We start from the raw sequence: 23,951 nt of genomic DNA on the forward strand, positions 1-23,951 counted from the left end.
AGTAGCGGTGTGGCAGGCATTGAGTTGCAATACTTTTATTAGGTTCCCTATGGTAATAAGACATCAAGTGGTTACGTGTGTCATCTCTGGTTTATTTAATAAATAGTTTTTCACTAGAACCTGGTGTCAAGTGTCCTGTTGCCTCATTTATAGGCCTCCAACTACTGTGTCCTCCAAGATTCTTGTTAGAACCGTACGTCTGACTCCCATAAGATACGAGCGTAGCATCTCTGTTTTGGGACAAATACTGAGCTGTTGACACTGACAAACTGATACTGATGAAGTTGCTTTGTCCTTTGTTTCTTCTTTGAAGTTTTTTTACTCTGGTTTGCCCCATCTAAAACTAGATTGTAAGCTCTTGAGCAGGAACAGTCTTCGCTTGTAAAAATTCCCTTCTGTAAAAAAACCCAAGTCTACTGAATAAAACCAAAACATGAAGCTAAAGCCGCAGTTCAGTGCGGTGCTGTTAGTGGTGGTTCAAAGCATGTGTAGCATTACTGCGGTATGCCTGTGCACGGGTGTTCAGCCTTGGCATGCCCTAGCTGGTGCTTAGGGCATCACATGCTAATAAAGTACTAAACCAGTGTTCGTTTCTGATGGATGCTTCTCCAGAAAAGGTACAGATTTAAGAGCAGGCGGTGGCTGATGCCTCTGCTGTTGCTACTAGCAATAATGGGGGAGGTAATTGTATGCTTGGTGATTTCCCCACCACACAGTGTGTTTTCTCTATGTTTAATCTGACCTTTTCTAACCTCGGTAACCTCTTACTTTTCATTGTTAGTGTAGTGCAAGTGCAGTTTACCACTGAAATGTTATGGGCTACTTAATTGCTTTACCATGGGAACAGTAATGAGAATGCCTACATTGGTATCTGTGTGGGTGTGTTGGTTTTTTTTTTTTTTTCATCAACCGCTAAATCAACAATCCTCAGCTTTGCAGTTTTCTAGCAGTATAACGAACCTTAACAAAAAGCGTTTTCATTGTTCCTACTTCAGAGAGATGCTTTTCTCCACGATAGTGTTCAGTAAGGTAGAATGCAGCCCTAGCAGCTTTTCCACTAGATACCCGGCTCCGGAGTAAGTTTGATACTGTGTCATGTCTTATTTTACTCAGCACAGTTCCTGGTTTGTACACTGAGGAGTTTGGTTTCATCAAAGTTACGGTCTATCAATAAGAAAGATGAGATAGATGTCAGCTGGGGGTTTCCCACCTTTTACAGCCGTTTTGGTTACAAGTTTTCTTTAACAATGCTGTTTTTCTGAAAGGACCTCGACTCCTCTACTGTGTCTCCTCTGTGTATATAGGTTGAAAATACAGTCTAAGGCCATTCTAAGAAGCACACTGAAAGTAGCTTCAGGAACCCCTTGTCTTGGGAGGAAAGCTTGCTATAAAACCTGCTCTTTCCTCATCTGGCTAGTCCAGCTTTCACAAATAATGTAAGGATATGAAAATGTAAGGCACAGCCAAGACTAAGCAATGTTTGGGGGTTTTTGTTTTTCTTCAGATGTAGACTGGTCACAGAAAGGGAAGACACTTCAAAAAGTGTCAACAGTTTTTAGGCGAAATTTAATGGCTCTCTACTAAAATTAAAGGAGGGGGGAACAAGCCAAAAAAAAACCCCAAACCAAACCCAACAGAACATAGTTCTGAATTCTGCCTTCAATTTTTGTGTGATCTGTGGGTAAGCAGCTGAAGGTTTGAGATAACCATGTAGTACACCCAGATGCAATGCTCGGTGTCAGTGTCAGCAGCACTGGTATGACTCATGGTCCACCCAAAATTATTCATTCACCTGAGAGATCTTGAATAGTTGCTAGTTGAGTTTCATATATAACCCTCTTAGAGAAATAACAGTTATTGAACAATGGTGTAAGTGGAATGAGCTGAGAGCAGTGCCTGCCACTGTCCGAGCTGCAAATTTACAGGTAAGGGAAGTCGATATGGTGGGTTTGGCGCTGTCAGTTGGGGTACGCTGCTCTCCGCTGGCATTGCCGAGAGTGCCAACCTGCTTTCTTATCTTCAGCATGTGCCAAAATCTGACCGTGTAGCCCTTAGCCGAATGGGAGTATGCTGCGCTTCATCAGTCGCTGGCTTTGCGTGAGTTCTTGCAGCTCACTCTGGCTGCTACTGAAGGAGTGGGCATCGGGGGGTTGGCTTCACCATCCACAGCCCCCCTGGACTGTAGAATCTGGTCTTGTGAGGCCCTAAACCTAGAAATACTTGAGTTTCTGTTTTTTATCAGTTACGGGCCTAGTTTAATGTCTGTCAAAATTTGTGCATGTGGGCCATGAAGTAGACTTAAAGCCCTGGTCCTGCGAAGGCTGCACGCATGGACTTTAAAATGCTTATTACGGCATTTCATTAAAAGATGACAATCATGCTGACTGACTGAAACATTTATTTATTTCCCCACCCCTTCGGAACTAGAAACAACATTCACAATTCATCATACGTATCTGTTACCTGTTGCAGGCTTTGGTTGAAGTTCAGGAACCAGCTATTAGATAAATTCCTGGATACCAGGATATAGATAGATAGATAACTGGATACCAGTTGGGATAGATGCCGCTTTCACAGCAATGCTTAACCAGCAGCAAGAAATCTCAGGGCCTCACTAATGAAAGTTTCCACTATGAATTTACGCTAGCAACTTGAGGCTGTAGAAAAACTGATAAATAAAGCAGCTGCACGCATTTTAAATAAATGTTAATACGTAACGCAGAGCAAATTGTTTTGAAATAGCCGATTTCGGTAATTCGGTGCATTTTGCACTCTGAGGCAACGCTTCCTTCTCAGAAAATACCACTTGATGCTGCTGGTTACTGTAAACACAAATGCAAACAACATCATTTATGTGCTAATGGCATAGTTTATTTCTTCAAAAGGTATCATTTGGCATTTCAACTTGTATTGCATATATATGTAGTTTTTATGTTTGATGCAAGTATTTCTTTTCACATACCTGACCATAAAGTTGCTACATTGTCATCAGACCGTGACCAATTAGATTTATTTTTTTATAATGCTTTTACAGACTTTGTTTATAAAAGATACAAAAAGTATTTATTGCTATCTAGTTGTTACTATTAGTAATGATTTTAATACCTTACAAACTAGTACGCCTCTTAACATTCCTTCTGTATCATTACATGCTTGTTTCTCTTTTAGGCCTTTTTTTTTTTTGCAGACCCTTTTTTAGGTTATTAGATAGAAAAGGATAAACTTGTGAATAAGCATGTAAGTGAATAGAGTACCTTTTTAATAGCACAAATAAATAAATAAATAAACCAAAAGCTCTTCTCTTCATTCAAAGCCACCATGTAACCTCATTATCACTAGTACAGATAAAAAGTCATTTAGTACAATATAATTTGCTTTAAAGATTTGGGGGAAATTGAAAAGAAAAGCAAAAGATACTTAGACAATACTCAATTTTTAAAAGCTAAAAAGGAAATCTTTAGTAGTTCTCCTTGAGGAAGGTATCCAAATGGGAGCGGAAAGGGAGGGCACAAAAATAGATGCATCACAGACTAAGAAACAATAGGAACTCCTTCACCATCACTCACTTTTATGGAAGCAACTTGGGAATGATTCAGGTGCAGAGGATGAAGGTAAGACAATATTGACCATATGAGCTGTAAAATTAGTTGGTACGTTATGTTTGCTTGGAGCTATGATGGTGAAAGTAGTGAGACAAATGCAATGGCTTCCTGGGCCTTTCCTCTGAGGAAAACTAGGAGAAGCAGAACACTTCTGAACAAATGCAAAGCATGGTAGATCTTTTAGTAATACATGAATCCACAGTGAATTTAAGGTGAAGATGAACTTCAGCTACAATTTTTCTTTCAGTGCTAAAAAAGAATGGTAAAATAAGGTCACTTCGTATATGAAGAATCCAGTGCTCGCAACTAAACCACGTTTTTCTTCCATCTGTAAGTTTGAGCTAAAGCTTGCTTTTTTTCCCTACTGATGTGTCTTTTCCCCCCCTCCCCAGAAACTAGAGTCCTAGTTTTACACAGGCCTATAAATGCAGTATTTGCAATTCTGTTTATACTGATGGTCTAGCTCCTTTGGTTCTAATTAAAACTAAACCTATTTCCTCGTTTGCTTCTCAGCTGGTAGACTTTCTAACAGATCACAATGGGCATGGTTTGCCAGACCCTTGAACACACAGTCCTCCTCAGCTGTAGTCTTTCCTGCTTGTACTGCTGTAGTCGCTGACCTCCAGTCTTCACGCAAATATCCTTATCGCTATTTCAGGGAAAATAAAACCTAAGTGATCTTCAGCTGTCTTATTTTTGCTTCTGCTCTTTTTTGTTATCTTGTTTCTGTTCTGATTTGACTAAGTGTTTGGGTATTACGAAAACGCTGCCATCGCTACTGCAATGAATGACGTACTGGCGTGGGTTAACAGGTCTACCCTGGTCATCCCTCAATCTACTGAAAATGTCACGGTACAAACTGTTTAACTTTTGCTTCATCCGGCTGATTGATCTGCTACACTGAGAGTGCTCTTTTTTAAGGCTCTCCTTTTGTGTTTGAAGATTACGCACGTCTTTTTCCAAGTTAAGAATTGCATTTAGTTTGCGTTTACGACAATTCTGGGCAGCAACTTTGTTTTTCCCTCTTCGTCTGATGTCACGTAGGAGCGATACCTGCGTATGTGCCAGATGGTTCTTTGCTAGCATGGTGTTGAAGGACTCGACAGGCATGCTCACAATTTCATCAATTGGAAACGGTATTCTCAGAGCTTTCGCACAGCATTCATCGCTACTAAGGTTTGTATCAGTAGAATTGTGGCAACTATCTCTTACTTCACTTGGTTTCTCCATCCGCATCTGTTGATGATGCTCCAGGGTGGATGCTGCTTGATTTGGCAGCTGATTATATGTGGGGTTATGAAGAAACTGCTGAAGTGTGGCTTCTCTAGAACACTCTGAATCACCTGGATATTCCACATGGCCATATTTAGTGTGTTCTTGGCAGTGACCATCAACAGCTCCTAAGCCATGCGAAGAAACAGATTCAATGTCGCTGCTGTACCCAACAGCACCTTCACTGCAGAATGAGTAAGAGGCGGTGCTGTGACTTGAATTCAAAGACAGTCCCAAATCTGCGCCAGGTTCTTGAAAGAGCTGAGAAATGTTTATAGGCTCAAAACCTTCCCCCAAAGACATGAGTTTAATTTCATCAAAATTATCATTATGGGCTGTTGGGTTTCTAATGTCAGCTGCTGAAAATAGCCCTGTCAAATCTGACCCATGAGGTAGTGATCCCAGATTTGTGATATTAGAGGTTTGTAAATGTCTTGTTTCTGAATGTGATTGAGTGGGGTAGCCTGTTCTTAGTTGCATGTCATCATGAGGACTGAAACAGTGGCGAAGCATCTGTGTCAAGTTTATATTGTGGGGTGAGGATGGTGGGTCTCGGCCTCTACAAGAAGGAGCAACTTGTACATCTTCCAGTAAACTCACCTAAAAGATGATGGGGGGAAAAAATGGGATCTTTTATAAAACAAATGCCTCTACATTCCTCACCTACACACTTTTGATCAATATATTTTTTAATATTCCACTGTTTGAATATATTCAAGTCCAAATTTTACATGTTAAACTCTTCTAGCTATCCTGAATACTGTTTTCCACTTGCGCAAAGCATAACCTGTGTTGGCATATGGCAAGAGGAAGCAGGAAGGGTGCAGAAGAAAAGTGACTGAAGGGATGGGAGGAGGAGGACTCATGAAGGACAGTGTGTTGAGTGTTAAGAGGTGGAAATGGGACTGATGCGAAGTGTGCATCAAACTACAGTCTGCGTGTTATGTCTGAGTTAGTCTAAGAAAAGGTCTTTCTAGGAGGGAGGGTCCTGCCCCTTCCCTGGTATTGATAACCATCTGATTCCAGGGTGAGCTGGTTCGGGGTGCTAGACTGTTAGAAAATTCATCTTGTAAAAAAGATAAATAGCTCACCTGCAGGAGTTACCCAGTGGTGTGAGAAACAAGGTGGGGAGGACAGGAATGTTAAGGTCACTCTGTCACAGTCTCACTGCTTTTCTTTCACAGGTTATAAGGCTTGGGTGGCTGTGAGCTGCCACATTTGGCTTAGTTCCTTCTTAACTGAGGTCTATCGTGTTCAGATTTCAACTCAACTCCTTTACTAATCAGTTTGGATGAAACATCCCCCTCCCAAATCACACCTCCTGTGGATGTCTTTTGACTTTAAACTACTCCTCAGTTTTTCTTTACAAAAACAAAGCTGCTGTACGATCCCTCAGCCCTGAAGCTCAGATGATAAACGAGTGCTGCAGTAGCATTAAGGCCCACCTCTTGTGGGCCTGGGTTATAGTTGCTGGCTCCTAGAAGTACAAAGCCACTACGCAAGCATATGCCAGGGCACTTGCTGACAAGCAGAGTAGTCATAAAATATATGGATACAAAAAAGTCAAGAATGTACATCAAGCAGGAAGTGTATGATACGATGTCTCTGTAGCTGAGCATCCCTACTGTGGTGCAGGAAAGGACTTTTCTGACTGCAGTTCATTGAACAGTGTAAAAAACGCTTTCCACAGGGGAGGAATGATATACTGTGAAGACCAGGATGCCTTACGTTCCCTACTATGCTTACTGGGAGCTCAGGTAACAGAAGAAAGTCTTGCTTTATTTCTCCTAGGGAGTTACCATGTACTAGGCAACCTCTAGTCTGTGAGACAGAGCTGGTATTTTCAATTAAGCCCTTGAAAAGAAATATTCTTAGCTAGTTTACTATTAAAAAATCTCCCTCACTGTAAAGACTCAGTACCTGGAAAAAACAAGCAATCCATTTTCAACCGATAGATTGTCACAAGATGGCAGTGCATTAATAGTCTTAAATAAAATATGCAACTGTGTATTGTTATAGCTACAAAAGGGCTACAGCCAAATTCCTTACAAATTATGAAAAGAGCAGAAAAAACTAAACTGATGAACTTCTGAACCTTGTTAGAGTGGAATCCATTACCAAAGCTGAAGAGAGGAGAAGGCTAATTTATGGGCTGGGAGGCACTATCCAACCTAGAGATTCCCAAATCTAGGTGTTCCAGAGATAAAAAATGAAGTTACACGGAAAACACTAATGACCCTGGAAGGCTCCTGCAATGGGAAGTGTATGTACGATGCCCTTGGAGTATTGCAAAAAAAAAATTAAAAAAAAAAAAGTGTAGGGAGTAACTTCATGGTTAGTGATTGCAGCTATGAGCTGTGGGAGAGGAGGGAGACTCCAATCGAGGTAACAATTGTTTGTTTTTGTGAAGACGGGCACCCAGAAAGCAAAGAATAGTATCAGAAGCCCAGAAGATAACAAAAGAAAACAAAATGAGTTTGCTGCTAATGCTGACTGACCTGATTTGCAGCAAAGGGGGGGTCTATTCTTCTTGAGGGTAGTATTCTCGTAAACCCTTGACCCAGTATTTATGACAACTGTCATCTTTCACCACAAATGCTTAATAGCTGCTAGTGCTTAATAACTCAGTGTTGCTCTAGAGAAACATACCAAGCGCTGCTGTATAAACATGAATGGGCATTAGGTTTCAGAAAGGGAATTATTAATTGAACTAATTAAGTTGTCCAGCGGCTCCATCCACCTTGGAACACCAGGTCACAGGAAAGACAGGACTTTGTAGTTTCATATCCCAGACACGTTACTGGGGAAAATTTTTCAAGTAGAGCCAATGACAGCGGCTGTAAAAGGTGGACATTAGCGTCTTTACATCTTCAGGTAAGTTTTACTACATTGATTTGCTGGTACATTCCCTGGGGGTTTTCATTAGATAAAGCAGGGTAAGTCATTATCCAGTAATCGCTGACTGTATCCCAATCTATTAGTGATACATGTGTTTTCTCATTTACCTCTAGCGTGTTTTCCACCTGCGATGACAGAAGCTGTAAACAGCCCTCTAAGGAGAGAAGGGAATCTACATGGTTGTGGTTGCTCTGTGAGAGAGGAAACAGAAACGCTTTGTAAAGCACAGTTATTTTACATAAAAAGAGGCAAAAATCAAAGTCAGAGAGGAAATAGAGCACAGCTCTGTGAAATACTGCTGCTGACCCCACCATCAAGTCTTCATCCTGATGGGAGATGTCACGTTGCTAGAAGGAGCGGAACAACTCCACAGCAGGAGCATCCCTACTCTGCCCCACAACAGCAGAACTGGGCTTTCCGCCTCTCTGAGGCTGCACCTCCATTGTGAAAAAATCAAGTATTTTTTGAAAGCCCAGCTGCCAGGGCAGTGGCAAACAGAGGGGCTGGCAAGAAACCTGGATCCGATGTTCTCAGCTCTCCTAAGGTCTCAAGGACAATGAATGCTCTTTTCATTGTAGCTCTCAGAGAGAACAAAAGCCAAAGTGCACCCGTTTCAGTTTAACACCATTAAGACTATTTCTCTAGTTACAATGCATGTGTTAAGATCTGAACAATCCAGTTTCCCAAATGCAGTTCTACATCTGAGCAGCTATCTTTACATTAATGTGAAAGCAGCATGATTCAGCATCCACATCCCAAGTGTGGCCAAAAAGGAAATCCTTGCACACAAACACAATACTGTCACAATGGAGAAAATAAAATAAATTAAAAAAAAATAAAAAAGAAAAATGGTTAGTTGCAAGTCATTTCTGTAAAGTTTAGAATACTTCAACTGCATAAACTATACTGGAGGGGGAAATTTTCGTGGTGTATAAGGGTATCGTTTACAAAGTCCCGTCTGAAGTCAGTGTTCCTTTCCTGCTTGGTGGCATCAACTACCAGCATTCCCCTGGGGAATTTCCGTGCTGCAGTGGAGCAGGAGCTGGGGGCCAGGAAGGGGATCAGGCAGATGTTTTTCATCAGCTATAAGCACATTCTCTATGGGTACTTATAGGAATTTAGTGAAGAGGAAAGTAATTATATGAGTGTGTTCTTCCGAACAAAGATATATGTACACATGTATGCAGCACAGACTGCACCACACCAAAATTACTCTCGTCATCCTTCTACTAGCAGACTGTAGTGCTACTGTAGCTCTACAGTAAGGACTAGAAATCAATCCATATAATGTACAGTAAAACATCACAATTTTCTATAGAGGTCACATACACAGCACTGAGTCTCAATTAATACCACAATCCACAATTGTTTATAACACATTCAGTTTACAAGTCATAGAAACAAGTGAATACAAAATACTACTCTGATTTTTACCATACAAATTCTCGTTTATGATGTCTGTAACAAGATTAAATAAACATTAAGTCATTATTTGGTTTATGTGATTCTGGATAGATGAGAGGTTTTAAAGTACTTTCCCCCTTTCTCTCTTTCAAAAGTTTTGAAGGTAGAACAGAACAATGAAACTGAAATAACTTGGAACCACCTTGCAAAGGACATGCCCAAATGAAAAGAGGAAATTAAATATTCCTTTCAAAACCATTCACTCTGTTTCTTTCACTACTCTCTATCTCAGTGATAAGACCTATATTCTCCCTCATTTCCTTTTCACAGTTTTTCCTTCTTCCCATTTTTTCATCATTTACTTGATTTATGTCTTCTTTCTCCTTCTCCTCTTGCAGTTCCAGCTGATCATCTCCTTGGTGTGGACAACAGTCAGCCAAAGCTTCCTGACATGCTTTCAGGTCAACATCCTAAAGACACAAATAAAACAGTGCTATTAACATGCTGACTTCAAGTAACAAGCGATGGGACAAGGGGAAACGGCCTCAAGATGCACCAGGGGAGGTTTAAATTGGATATTAGGAAAAATTTCTTCATCGAAAGGGTTATCAACTATTGGAACAGGCTGCCCAGGGAAGTGGTTGAGTCCCCAACCCTGGAGGTATTTAAAAGACATCTAGATGTGGCACTTAGGGACATGTTTTAGTGGTGGACTTGACAGTGCTAGGTTTATGGTTGGACTTGATGATCTTAAAGGTCTCTTCCAACCTAAATGATTCTGTGATTCTATGCTGTCAAAATTAATCTTTAAAACACATTTCTTTTCTTTTCTTTTTTTTTTTTACATCTATAGGATTTCAAATAAAATATACACTGAACGGTTCATTCATGTGCATGGAACTGACTCTGTGTAGAATTTGGGGGCAGAATGAGACTGATGTCAGTTCAGACACCTCCTCCTCTTTTGGTGCCCAGGCACTGAACCCATCTACGGTAGAAATGGACGTTCATAAACACTGGAAACAAAATTATTCTAAACCAGACACATGATGATGTGATTTCATGGGAAGTTCTGGCTATCGCCGTCTTTTGGATGTCATTTCACAACAAGCCAGATATATACTCAGCGATGAAATCTTAAAATAAGCAATTATATATGGCCAAATAGCAAAATCCCTCACTTTTTCTTTCAGGAAAACAATCATATTAATATGTATTGTAATAGTGGCTCTCTTTCCCCATCACTTCTATGTGGTCAATGATGGGGGGTTTTTTAATCTCCAGCAATGAAATTGTTCTGATTTAGTGGTCTCAGTTATCTTTTATTTGTAGTCATATCATCAGACTTTTTATTATAGGGCTGGGATATTGCTAGGGTAAGAAGGAATCACTGCTAAGGACTCTGCATATTTAAAAATTTTAAAACTTTGCTATTTCAGCTTCTGTAGGGCAAGTCTGAGTTATTAAAATGTGAAACTCAGAGGAATGGAAGCCAGAAAATCATATGGCCACACTGCATTAGTTCCATATCTCCCCAGCAAAATGCTATGGCAGGAGCAGAAAAGACAAGCTCTCAAGAGCAGCAACTGTAACGAGTTACTGTTATGTTCTAAAAATCACAACAAATTCACTTTATAGGTTTTATATGAAAGCATAAACTTTATAAAAACTGCAGTTGTAATAGTCATCAAAATGTGTAAGAGTTTTTTGTTAATTATTGCTTCATACAAAACACATTAAAAATTAAATGTAAAAAGGTTTAAAAATAGCACTCTGGAGTAAAATTAAATATAATTTGAAAATAAAGTAATATTAATTTCATTTTTATGAATTCTACTAATATTTATTTCTAAATTATGAAAATCATTTTTTTATGATTTGTTGGCTTTTCTTTTTTTTTTTTTTTTTTTTTTCAAGGAGATAACTTTATAAACAGTCATTTGTAACAACAAATAGATATACTGGGCACTCATCTATCACTCTGATGTAAGAGGTACCTTCCTTCAATGACGACCAACACAATTTCTAGCTATTAAGAATTATATTCCAATATAGTGTGTCTTCTTTGTCAGCTGCAGTTGGAAATGACTAGATGACTTGTTATTGCCAAATACAAGCAAACAAATTTACTTTTCTAAACACACATACAAAACCACAGTTTTCCTCTATATAGTAGAACAGTAGGAGAGGGAAATTAGTGTACAAGACCCTGAGTACACGGTAACTAGCTATTTGCAAACACTTCAACAAGTTCAGTGGAGCTACTCACAGGCATGAAGTCAGTCCCATAATTACATGTTCGCAAGATCAGCACCAGTCTTTAATTTTTGCAAAGAACCAACCTAATACTTGTCCAATGAATATGATCAATTAACATCCTAATTAATAAACTTCATCATCATAAAAGCAGGTAAGAAGTCAAGGACAGTCACTATTAAAGACCGTAAGCAGCTCCTCTTGAGCTGAGTGCCCTGGAAAGCTGCTGCTGCTATGGCAGAGTATTCTGCCGTATTCTCCTGAATAACACAGCAAATTCATTACTCTACCAGCTGATGAAGAATCAAATGCAGGAAACGGTTAGAAATGTGATATCCATAATGTGATGCCTCAGAAAAACCCAACTGCAAGCACTGGTTTTGAATACAGAAAGTATACGGGTGAGAACTCAATGATTCCTATTAAAATTATGAGGGGTACAAACCCATCCTACCACCAGGGAAAAGAAAACTTGCGGTAACTTTGTGAAGAGCGCACCGTGTACCCTGCAGATCATTTGAAACCCTCACAGTTCAACTTGCTTATGGTGGGTATCTGCCTGCTGACAATGCCAGTCCGCTGGAGTCTACGATGGAGTTGGCTCTCCCCAGCACCATCGTGAGGACAACTGAATTTCCGATGTGCCTGATGGGATGGCTCCTTTCTGAAGAGAAACTAAATGCTCCCGAAGTTCATAGAAATTTGCAAAGGCTGTTATGGTTTCAGTTTCCCCGGGAAGTCAGAGACAACTGAATTTTTAGGTCTCTTCCTATCGATACATAGAGCTGTTGACCACTAAGGAGATGGGGACTACTTCTGACCGTGAATTTTAGAATTAATCTGGAGTCTGCATTGATTTTTATGCATCTTCTAAGAGAAAATAATGGCTTTGACTATTTACTCTGCTAAACCACAGACAGTGTGGCTGAGAGCCACCAACGGCACTACAGGATCACATGCCATTTTGTCCTAACAACCCTTTAGCTTTAGAACAGCACAGAGATCCAAGTCTCTCTCTGATCTTTGCACAAAGCTCCTGCTGATGTGAACAGAGGTCCCAGCGGGGATGGGAGGGAGGCAGGGGCTCACATTTGCAATCATGACCGTTCACTGTAATTTACCAAAGGGAATGTATCGTCTCTGCTGAATGAGCTTAATAATGCTGCACCGTGTGGCTTTGAAGATTAGTCTTAGTATCACCATTTCTTCCTCCAGCAGATGATACTAAAATACACTCATGCCTGCTCACACTGATTATTACCACAGGAAGTTATCCATCTTTTTAAAAAAACTGTTTTCACCACTGCCAGGACAGCGTCTGAAGGAGAATGGCCCTGTGACCAGCTTTTCACAACAGTGGTGATACAGATATAGTGTGTGTAAGATTGTTCACAGCACCAATTTCTATGTACGGGACCATTTCAGTGAAACGCTCTATGTGGAAATCCTGTAACACAGGCAGAAATTTTTCCCCTTAATTTCTCAGTTTTGGCTTTTAACAAAAATGCCCTGGATTACGCTGTTAAAGATTTACTCTCTGACATTACACTCCCCACCACCTTGTTAGTCCTTCCCAGTAATGAAGAACAGCTGAAAAATACCACTCAACAGCCAAACACTTCTTTCCATGCCCGTGCATCACTTGGGATTGATTGCTGGGCTACTGCTATGGGGAGAATAGGAGAGGTGCCTCCCCCAGAAACAGCCATACCACGTCTTTGGATAAGGCATCGCGTTAAAGATAGCTTAATTTTGCAGTTTGAATACACATATAAAGACAAAAGGGATTAGTTAAATACTACTTACTTAGCACTGCACTGCCACACTTAGTGTTTCTGTCCCGTTCCTTGTTTTGCATTAATGGTAACAAAAGAAAGAGTAATTGAGTTATAGTAAAACCAGTATGAGCCCAAGAGCCAGATCAGGACCACACGTGGGTGGTCTCTGTACAGAGAAAAAGACCGACTCTTGCTCATTGTAGGAGACTTACTGTTACCACCAAACTCACTGATTGCAGCAGCCTTTTCATTTCCACCACTGGAGGCTGTGGAAGTTCACACCTCCCACAGCGGGCCGTTTACACACCGTAAACTGCAACCCTACCTGAAGAAAACTTTCCATTGCATTTGGAAGGATCTCTGCACAAGCACAAGGCAGGAGATTTACACTAAAACTCCCCCACGAAAAAAAAAGAAAAAAAAAAAAACCAACAACAAACCAAACCAAACAAAAACCCCCACTCCAAAAAAAAGTATCTCAAATTCTAGTCTGGCTTCTGCCATTTACTAGTTTCAGTCAGGCTAGAGAACACAATCTGACACTAAGTCTGATTTAGTGAATTATCTGTCAGCCTTGTAGGCTGCAGGGCTGGGCTCTAACCGGGCATCTGCCCTTTCCCTAAGGTACAACCTACCACACATCAACTATCAGCTTCAGTTTGTCTGTCTTTGGCATATGCAAAATAGTAATTTATGTCAAATCTTCTACTTACAGTGGTTGAAGAATCAATGCGGAGGTGAGAGGAAGTATGATGTTGTGAGTGGCCTGCCCTATGTTTAATTGGAAGGATGTTGCTTGCTCTGGCAGTTTTCTTATTACATTAAAAATAAAGCCTTCAGTTTCCAATTAAGTACATTGGAATATAGATCTTAGCATAAATTGGGTGTACCGTACATCAAACTATCCCTCCACGTATCCCTTCCCTTTGCGTTCCCCACCCATATATTATTTGTTGTTGGTAAAACAGCATGTAGGGATGTCCTGGTTTGAGGTAAAACAGGACGAATCTTGTTCAATAACTATACTTTTTAGCTGGGCCTCTTCTAACTACTGAAATTAACAGCATATTGTGCAGACACTGTTCACTCTCAGAGCAGTAAGACCTATGTTTATGGCTGATGCCAAGGGATGGTATGCAGAGAGGCTCCTGCTTATACTCATTGCTGTAACACCCAGGGCCAGATAACTTGGTTATGTGCCCCATCGAAAGGTCGGCAGCAGAAAAGTGTAGAGGGGTCCACCTGCAGGGAGGAGCGGACAGGACAGGTGACCCAAAACTGACCAACAGGGTATTCCACCCCATCTGCCTCATGCTCAGTATAAAAGCTGAGGGATCAAAGAGTCAGTCTCTCTTTCTTCATCGGTCAGCGTCCGAGGAGGACTCTGTCTGTTTGTCTGCTTTTGATCCCAGTCCTGAATCCAGATCTGGAGTCCAGTTTCTGTCCGTCACTGAGTCCAGTCTGGGACTTTCCCCGTGACAGCCGGTGACGTGATCATCATCCTGGGAACTTGTTAGGGTTTTGTATATATTACATTATTGCCTTTTTATTTTATTAGTAGTATTTCTTTAAAATAGTTTAGTTCCTTCTAAACTCATAAGTCTCTTTTTCCCTCCTCTGTCTCTCTCTTTGGAGTGAGGTGGTGGGAGCTCACCCGGGATGGCCAGTTCAGCGCAAACCACAACAGGGGAGCAGAACATCTGACGAGATGAAAATACTAACAGGTCTACGGTGATGCCTTGGATGGGTGAACAAGACCCTTCTCTATTTAAAACAGTTTAGTTCCTTCTAAACTCATAAGTCTCTTTTTCCCTCCTCTGCCTCTCTCTTTGGAGTGAGGTGGTGGGAGCTCACCCGGGATGGCCAGTTCAGCGCAAACCACAACAGGGGAGCAGAACATCTGACGAGATGAAAATACTAACAGGTCTACGGTGATGCCTTGGATGGGTGAACAAGACCCTTCTCTAGGACCAGCAGAAAGCGTAGGCAAACTGTTTTCAACTATTGATTGGTGCGCAGTTGGCGAACAGGGCTAAAACTACACAGCTCAGGGCAACTAATGCACAGAAAGATCCGAATTAGCTCTGGAGTAACAGAAAGGTCTCTCCGCCGCAGAACAGATCAGACAGGGTGGTTTGCCTGGGTGTACAGACAGCACTGAGAGGCAGGGGGTACCGGTCCCTGCAAAGCTCTGTTTCACTGCAGTTGGACTCCCAGTTAGCTCTACAAATATCTCCTCACCGGAGGAAAGGTATATGATCACCATTATTTGCAAAGCAAGGTAATTTTTCACGCTGATTACTCACGTATGCTGTTCACACGCTGTCTTCTAAATCCTCTACATTACATTTTATTTATTTTAGTTCTCAAGCTTTAAATTGCTCCATTAAAAAAGGAGGCTGAGGGGAGACCTTATCACTCTCTACAACTACCTGAAAGGAGGTTGTAGAGAGGTGGGGGTCGGTCTCTTCTCCCAAGTAACAGGTGATAGGACAAGAGGAAATGGCCTCAAGTTGCACCAGGGGCGGTTTAGGATGGATATTAGGAAAACTTTCTTCACAGAAAGGGTTGTTAAGCATTGTACCAGGCTGTCCAGGGAATCACCATCCCTGGAGGTATTTACAAGATGGGTAGACGTGGTGCTGAGGGACATGGTTTAGTGGCGGTTTTGGCAGTGTTAGGTTGATGGTTGGACTCAATGATCTTAAAGGTCCCTTCCAACCGAGATAATTCTATGGTTACTGTCATTAACCTTTGAGATGCTTTTCTTCAGACTTCTGTCCCTTCCCCTTTATTAACTGCATTTCTCTGTAGAACTGGCCCTTTCCTTGCTCCTAGCTGAAGAGACGCGGCACAGGCCTGGTGACCTTTGCCACATTTTGAGTGATTAAGTAACTTCCAGAAAATTGTCCCACACCAGTACAAGTTAGAGAAAAGAAATACAGCTTCCGGTAACATAACCAGTAGTTTCACTTTCCTGCTTTGTAGGACTACATACGATTAATAATTAAATATAATGATGCATAGCTGTTTTCATATAGCTCTAAGGTTACTGACGTTGCTCTTTGCCTGTGTACTTTAAATACACGATGATAATTAATCTTACCAATTGATATCTATTTAACCTCATCTAAAAAGCAAAATGCTTCTTGCTGTTTCTCTATATTCATAATGATCCCTAAAGTATCCTGACAACACAGAAACAGAAGAGTACTTTATTTTTCGAAATGCAGCCAAGGTTTAGAAAGCGTGGAGGGTGGAATGGCGGTGGGAAACACCAAATATCTAAGTAACTTTTATGTGATGTCGGGCTAGGCTTAAAAATCACACCAAACCATGCTAACCAAGCGATGCAATTGAGTAAATCAAACAGCGCATAACTGTGATTCCAAATGTGGCACCTGTCAAATGTCTGTGACACATCTACTCCAAACCCCAATAGTACCGTCTGGGCTGCGACCAAACGCACGCTGCTAAAGGCGTTCCTGCTTGTTGCAGTGAGTTGTTTGTTAGAACCTAGCTAACCACACGCGTTTCAGAAACAGAAGAGCTACGGCTTTGCACAGCACGGCTCAGCTATGTCAGCTCTTACAAAACACACATCTCGCTGCACGCTACGTGCTCAGCACACGCAGAGTTAACACCAACCTGCTCCCAAAGGGAGGCAGAGATGGGTACAAGTTGAAGACACAGACACGAATAATTGTCACTAATTGCAACTGAGGCATCAGTTTTCATGCCAAAAGCAGCTCGATGTCGCCTTCAAAATGAACTTGTAAACCCGCTTTTAAAGCATAAACCAAACAGTTTTACACTCCAGCCATTTGGTCCTGTGCTAGTGTTTTGCACCAGAAACTAATTCCATCCTAAAGGATGCATCATCTCTGACACTAAATCTGATGAAAGTTATTAAATTGGCTCAGCCACTTTTTCAGACTGAGCACAGTATCAAAAAAGAGCTCTTTCCATGCCTCTGCTCTCCCAAGATGCTTTCTACTGCGGTCAACGAACTACACAACATCAGGGTTCCCCATGGCGAGGGGGTTGGAACTAGAGGATCTTTAAAGTCCCTTCCAAACTAAACCATTCTATGATTGTCTAAGAGACTTCTTTCTTTCTCTCCTTCTCTACCTTTACCCAGGCTAGATTGGTAGTATATCCTCGTATCCTCATTGGTATGATGTAGACACTAAATGATACACCGAATAAACATAGAAGTAGCCAGGGACCATCCTCTCTGATAAACCTTTGTCCACAACTTAGTTCCATTTTTTCTAATGTCTTCCTTTTAAGCCCTCCCAGGCAAAGATACTTTCTCAGGTATCCAGCTGTGCACTTTCTCAAGCTACTGGCCTCGTTGCAATACCAAACGCCGGCCAACTCACAGCTCTGAATAGGGACCGCTGTTAAAATCCACAGTCTTATATTTTAGCTCTTCTGGGATTTGAGTACCTTCACCTTCCCTCTGCCACCACATACAATTACTCTTCTATTTTCCACATTTACCACACTCTTCATTCTTCTTTATACCTGATACTCCCCTCATCTCCTCTCACATACCCTTCTTATGCACACCCTACACCAGGAATACCTTTCCTGCTCTCCAGGGATTAGGAAAATGCTGGTGTAGGTCAGCCCTACACCAGTGACTCCCTCTACACCCTTCTCGGCCACTTGTTTGACTTGGCTTTTTCAAACCCTCGTGCCTCCCGCAGCACACTGTAACAAAAATCAACATCACAGTCTTTCAAGACAATATGTACTTCAAATGCCTGAGGTCCTTCTCTTACCCCTCCTCTCTCTGAAACACCACACGGTCCTTCACACACCTTACTAAATCTAGGTGAGTTCTGGATGATGGGCAAGAACCATCCATGAGCAGGGACCCAGCCCCTTTATCTATTTACAGACATCCCTCCACAGCAATATTGCCATGTCCTAGAGCTCAACAAGTTCAAAAGAAACAAACAAACAAAAAAAGAATAATCTGAAATATGTTCACAGCTGCAGTGGGACTGCTCTCAAACAGGTTGGAGAAAAGCCTTCAGAAAAAAAGCCTACCTGGCTTCCGCTTACCTTTGCTTTACCAAACGGTTGACACTCCCCAAGAAAATAAAAATCTCCAACTGAAACTATTCTCACTCAGTGTAAATACTTCAAATGGTGCCCAAAGTCTGGAATGGGATTGCCACCCTCTAGTGCTTTAATACTGTGAAACTCTGCCTCTAACAATGTTCAAAGAATTGTGCTTGTATGAGGTTTTACATAACCTGACCCAAACTGGCCTTTCTAAACAGGAACATAGAGACTACAGTAAAAAAATACAAATTAACCACTGTGCATCTTCTTCCTTAACTTTTGTAATTCATAAACAGCAGCAATGCTGTGCTGTTAGTCATTAATTAGAGCAGGTGTTCTTTAATAGAGCACAGGAATTCAGGTCTTGGGAAGGGCTTCAAAACCTGTCGTAGAGAAGGTAATACATCCAGATACAACAAACCTACTTGGTTTCGGTGGGAGCAGAGCCTTCCTTCTCTGTCCCACCCCAAGCTGGAGCATGTCCCACGTACGGCGCAGTGACCCAGCACAGCAACTGCTGCCCTCCTTCAGGTACTGCCCCTTCTGCAGCTACGGGCAGCATCAGTGCTTGGGGGTTCATGCGATTTGGAAAGAGAGAACGTTTTTACTGTAAGATTCAGGCTGCAGATAAAAAACCGAAGAGCTACATAGTCCATTCCTTCTAATCTAAATAGTTCCCCATGTATATTCCACTAAAGATAAAGAACCCATCCAATTTTTATAATTCCTTTCTTCAAATGTCTCCATATATGTGCACACACACACATGCACACATAGAAATATTGATATAGAGAGTGAAAGGGAAAACTACTGAATCAAGTTGGACAGCTTGCTGTCTTAGCTCTTGCAAGATCTTCAGCTAAGATACTGTTGTATGACAAGCCTCTTGAAACTTTCTTTGTATTTGTGAACACTATTTTACCATACACATAGCACTGATGCCACATCTTGCAGCACTGAGGCCTCCAACTTCCCCACTCACAGTTTTTAAGGTGCTTTGCAAAACAGACCTTGTTTATTTTGCATATGGACTTAGAGAATCCTAGAATTGCCTAGATTGGAAGGGACCTTTCAGATCATCGAGTCCAACCATCAACCCAACGCTGCCAAAACCACCACTAAACCATGTCCCTAAGCACCACATCTACCCGACTTTTAAATACCTCCAGGGATGGCGATTCCACCACTTCCCTGGGCAGCCTGCTCCAATGTTTGACAACCCTTTCTGTGAAAAACTTTTTTCAAATGTTCATCCTAAACCTCCCCTGGTGTAACTTGAGGCCATTTCCTCTTGTCCCATCGCTCGTTGCTAAGGAGAAGAGACCGACCCCCACCTCTCTACAACCTCCTTTCAGGTAGTTGTAGGGAGCAATAAGGTCTCTTCTCAGCTTCCTTTTCTCCAGGCTAAACAACCCCCGTTCCCTCAGCTGCTCCTCATAAGACTTGTTCTCTAGATCCTTCACCAGCTTCATTGCCCTTCTCTGCACACGCTCCAGCACTTCAATGTCTTTCTTGTAGTGAGGGACCCAGAACTGAACACAGTTCTCAAGATGGTGCCTCACCAGTGCCAAGTACAGGGGGACAATCACTTCCCTCGTCTTGCTGGCCACTCTATTCCTGATACAGGCCAGGATGCCATTGGCCGCCTTGGCCACCTGGGCACACTGCCGGCTCATATTCAGCCAGCTGTTGACCAACACCCTCAGGTCCTTTTCTGCTGGGCAGCTTTACAGCCTCCCTTCCCGAAGCTTGTAGCGCTGCATGGGGTTGTTGTGACCCAAGCGCAGGACCTGGCACTTGTTGAACTTCATACCATTGGCCTCGGCCCATCAATCCAGCCTGTCCAGATCTCTCTGTAGGGCCATCCTACCCTCAAGCAGATCAACGCTCCCACCCAACTTGGTGCCATCTGCAAACTTACTGAGGGGGCACTCAATCCCCTCATCCAGACCATTGATAATGATATTAAAGAGAACCAGCCTCAGTACCAAGCCCTGGGGGACACCACTTGTGACTGGCCACCAACTGGTTTTAACTCTATTCACCACCACTCCCTGGACATGGCCATCCAGCCAGTTTTTTACCCAGTGAAGAGTACACGCACCCAAGCCACAAGCAGCCAGTTTCTCCAGGAGAATGCTATAGGAAATGGTGTCAAAGGCTTTACTGAAGTCCAGGTAAACAACATCCACAGCTCAACGTAACAGCTTTTAGAAGTGTTGTTGGGGCCGGCTCACAGTGAGAAGACTCAGGAAAATGCAGCCTTCTATTGGCACAGTGGGGCACAGCCTGTATCCCAGGTTATGTGCCTGTGGGATAGCTTCTCTGGTTTCCCCACCAACATTAGACCTATATCCAGTGCCAGCTGCATGTCTTTTTTCTGTATTTTCTGTTGCTTTTTCTACGCTTAAAACTTCAAAATTTACACAGCCACACAGTGTCTCAATTTAGCATTTTCCTTCAAATGCATTCCTTGAGCAATGCAGCAAGAATTTACAAGCACATTGGAGGGGGGAAAAAAGCAGACATGCCTAACTTCACCTGGACGAGTAAGTCAACGTGACCTACTCACATATGACCTGCTTACTGTGACCTACTTGCATGAGTAGGCGAGAGTCGAGCAGACAAAATTTAGGCACCCATGTTTTAATGGTGGATGTTGACATTCAAATAGGTGCTGAATATACTGCCAGCATTTAAGGAGCAAGTGGCGCTCCCATTATAAATCCTTTCTTAAAGAAACACGATTGCAATGTGTTTTTTCAGCGAAGTGTGAAGAGGAAGACTAGGTGGTGCACAAACACTGTTGTATCTGGAAAACTGTACCATGGGAAATAATCAGCCCAAATAAACGATGAGGTTCACTCTTACGCTTTTTATCTATTTCCTTAGCAAACATGCACTGGAGCCTAAACACCTGGTCTGGGGTATTCTGCAAATGGCAGGACCTTTCATCACTGTAGAAATGATTTCATTTCCTTGGATGAACTGATGCATGTTTTCCTGACTATTCAAAGCAAAAGTTTATTGAGGATTTTTTTGCGTGGGTTTTTTTTTTTTTTCCCCTTCTGAAAATGTAACTCATGGTTCCCATGCAGGAACCTTGGTACCTTAGTCTCATTTTTAAACACCCATGACAACCAAACCTACAAGCTTTGATTCTGCATCTGACCCAGACTAGAACAGCACAGAGGCATTACACTAATATCCTAACACATATGAGCACATCTTCTACCAACTACCTGCTATGACATGCTGTAGGTAACGCAGGACAGTGAATTGTGTATAGGATTCAGAACAAAAAACTTTTTAAAATGAAGTCTCTCCTCTGTTACAAACACTCTTTATCCCTGGTCCTGTTACATCCATCTAAGAAAATGGGTAGCAAGACTCTGGGATCATATGATTATTTTTCTCCAATAAAATGTGTATTTCAGAAGAAATGCTTTTTTAAAATTATTTTTCTTACTAAAGCAACAAAATATTGCGGGGTTTACATTTCATCAGCAAACTTGTGTTTGGTTACAGAAATGGACTGAATGAAATAGTTTACTGGGAACATACTGAACACAAAGGTTCGGGCTGATCCCAGGCTGTCGCGCAGAAAGCTAAATGTAGGAACCCACCTGTTTGCTTTACTCTGTGTCAGAGACAAAGTGCTCAGGCTGTCCTAACGCTGCACTACATCTCCTCGTGGTGTAGAACAGAAAAACAGGCCAGGCAACCCCACAGGGTTCAGCATGCTCCAGCCACTGAATTCATTTTCTTCCTCATCTGCAGTTGTCTTCCAGAGTGGTTATAAATACTAGTTCCCCAAGGACAAGGATCAACAGCTCGCATCGTGTTGCCAACAACATTCTCAGCAAGGACTGGAGCCCAATGAATAAAATTAATCCAGGGGTGGGTGAATCCAGCTGTGAACTTTTCCCAACGCTACACAATCCCACAATACTGAGCAGAACAAAGCAACCACTTTCATCTGTTTACACAGACTCCTCGTCCTGATCCAGCGTGGATAAGACCAACGCTAAAAATAGCGCAGCTCTATTTTTACAAAAGGCAAAATGAAAGTTATAAATCAGCCGAACCGCTTTGAAATCCGTTATACTGTTACAATAACATTTTGACAGCACAATTGGAGTTATTCAAACCCACAGAGGTCACCTTTAAAACAAAGATCAACTTTTTCCTCTGTGTTTCATGTTTTCAACTTGTCATGCACTTCAAAAGAAGTCTGGTGGAAGAGACATGGGGGGTGGGGTGGGTTCACTTAGAAGTCCATTTACATTTTAGGTCAAGAACTTAATACTGCCTTTTCTTGCTCCAATCATTCTTTCACTTAAATAAAATGTGCTTAAGAGGGACACCCAGACCTACATTTAGCGAAGAAATGAATCATCTTCTCTCCACAGAAACTGTAGTTAGGGTGTAGAAACTAGTTTTGCAACTACCTTACAAAAAAAAAAGCTAGCTAACACATGGGGAAACAGAAAAAAAAACAAAAAACAAGCCCACAAACAAAAAGCTCCCCCCCCAAAAAAAAGGAATAAGAAGAGGAAGAAAGAAAAAAAGAAAAACTAACATGCAAGACACAACTAATAATTTGGTCCTTTAATTTGGTCCTAATAATAATGGTCCTTTAACTCATAGTAAGAGCCAGCTATTCATAATGGTTCAAAACCAACTTGAAAAATGTTGGTAGTTCAACTTTGTATTTCAAGATGTACTGAACATCTGAGTCACAGGACCATCAGGCGGGCTTTACTGTATCTTTTGTATCCGCACAGCGTATCACAAAAGTCTCAGATCACAAACTGCTCAGGAGAAATGAAACTCTATGCCCACTAGCGACTTAAACTCAGAAAAGCAGTCCCTGCAGCTGCAAGGCTTGGCCAATCTTCGAGTTACAGATGTGCACAGCTTTTGCTCAGGACGAGGGTCTGAGCAGGTGTACACGGACAGATGTGCAGTGAGGACTGCACGCTGCGTGACCGAAATTGGGAAACCAGCAATTGCTGCTGGGCACTTACTGGCTGAGCGTTTAAGGTGCCACACTGACAACAGCGGCAGATCAGCGCTGGCATGGTTAAGGATACCAAGATGTAAGGAATGCTCCTGACATGTGTAGTTACGGGACTATGACATACACGCACCCTTCCCCAAGGTGAGGGGTGCAGTTCTGCCCCTCATCGTGACGCACTTGAGGAGAAGCTGCGTTTCTGCAGCCCCATGATGTTCTCAAGCTGCCTCTGTGCCCACACGAAGAAAACTGAGGCAATTCCGGAGGAAATGCCGAGCAGAAGTGACAGTTCCTGGCCTTGCCCGGTGACGAGCAGCGCTGCGGGCCCACCCTGGCCTGGGCACCTCTGAAGGGTTCACCCCACTTTGGTGGCTTGGAGAGCCACCACCAGTTGCTCCGTTAACGAACAGCTGCGGCTTTACTGCACAGCACCAACCTACCCCTCAGTTTGCATTCACTCCCCACTGCCCGTAACCCCCTCCGGGTACCGGAGACCCCCGGGGAAGGGGAAGGGGGGCGGAGGGCCAGGACCAACCCTGCGACCACCCGCAGACCTCGGGAGGTCTCACCCCTCAATTTTTGGAGGGGGGGGGGTGTCTGGCTCAGAAAAGGGTCCCCCTTCGCCTCCTCGCAGCTCGCCCC

General features: G+C 42.3%; 1 protein-coding gene across 1 annotated transcript in view; it reads right to left on the reverse strand.

The window, feature by feature from the left end:
• Positions 1 to 4,292: 4,292 nt before the first annotated feature.
• The window catches only part of NFE2L3 (nuclear factor, erythroid 2-like 3), a 55,770-nt gene continuing 36,111 nt past the window's right edge, over positions 4,293 to 23,951 (reverse strand). Inside the window, exons 3-6 of the mRNA XM_009879570.1 lie at positions 9,539 to 9,646; positions 7,880 to 7,963; positions 6,603 to 6,728; positions 4,293 to 5,474 (exon numbers count right to left, since the gene is read on the reverse strand). Of these exons, the coding sequence (XP_009877872.1) occupies positions 4,293 to 5,474; positions 6,603 to 6,728; positions 7,880 to 7,963; positions 9,539 to 9,646 (1,500 nt within the window). The remainder of the gene's footprint in view (positions 5,475 to 6,602; positions 6,729 to 7,879; positions 7,964 to 9,538; positions 9,647 to 23,951) is intronic.

Source organism: Charadrius vociferus, unplaced genomic scaffold, assembly GCF_000708025.1.
Source record: "Charadrius vociferus isolate BGI_N301 unplaced genomic scaffold, ASM70802v2 scaffold262, whole genome shotgun sequence".
In the NCBI taxonomy this organism is placed as follows: Eukaryota; Metazoa; Chordata; class Aves; order Charadriiformes; family Charadriidae; genus Charadrius; species Charadrius vociferus.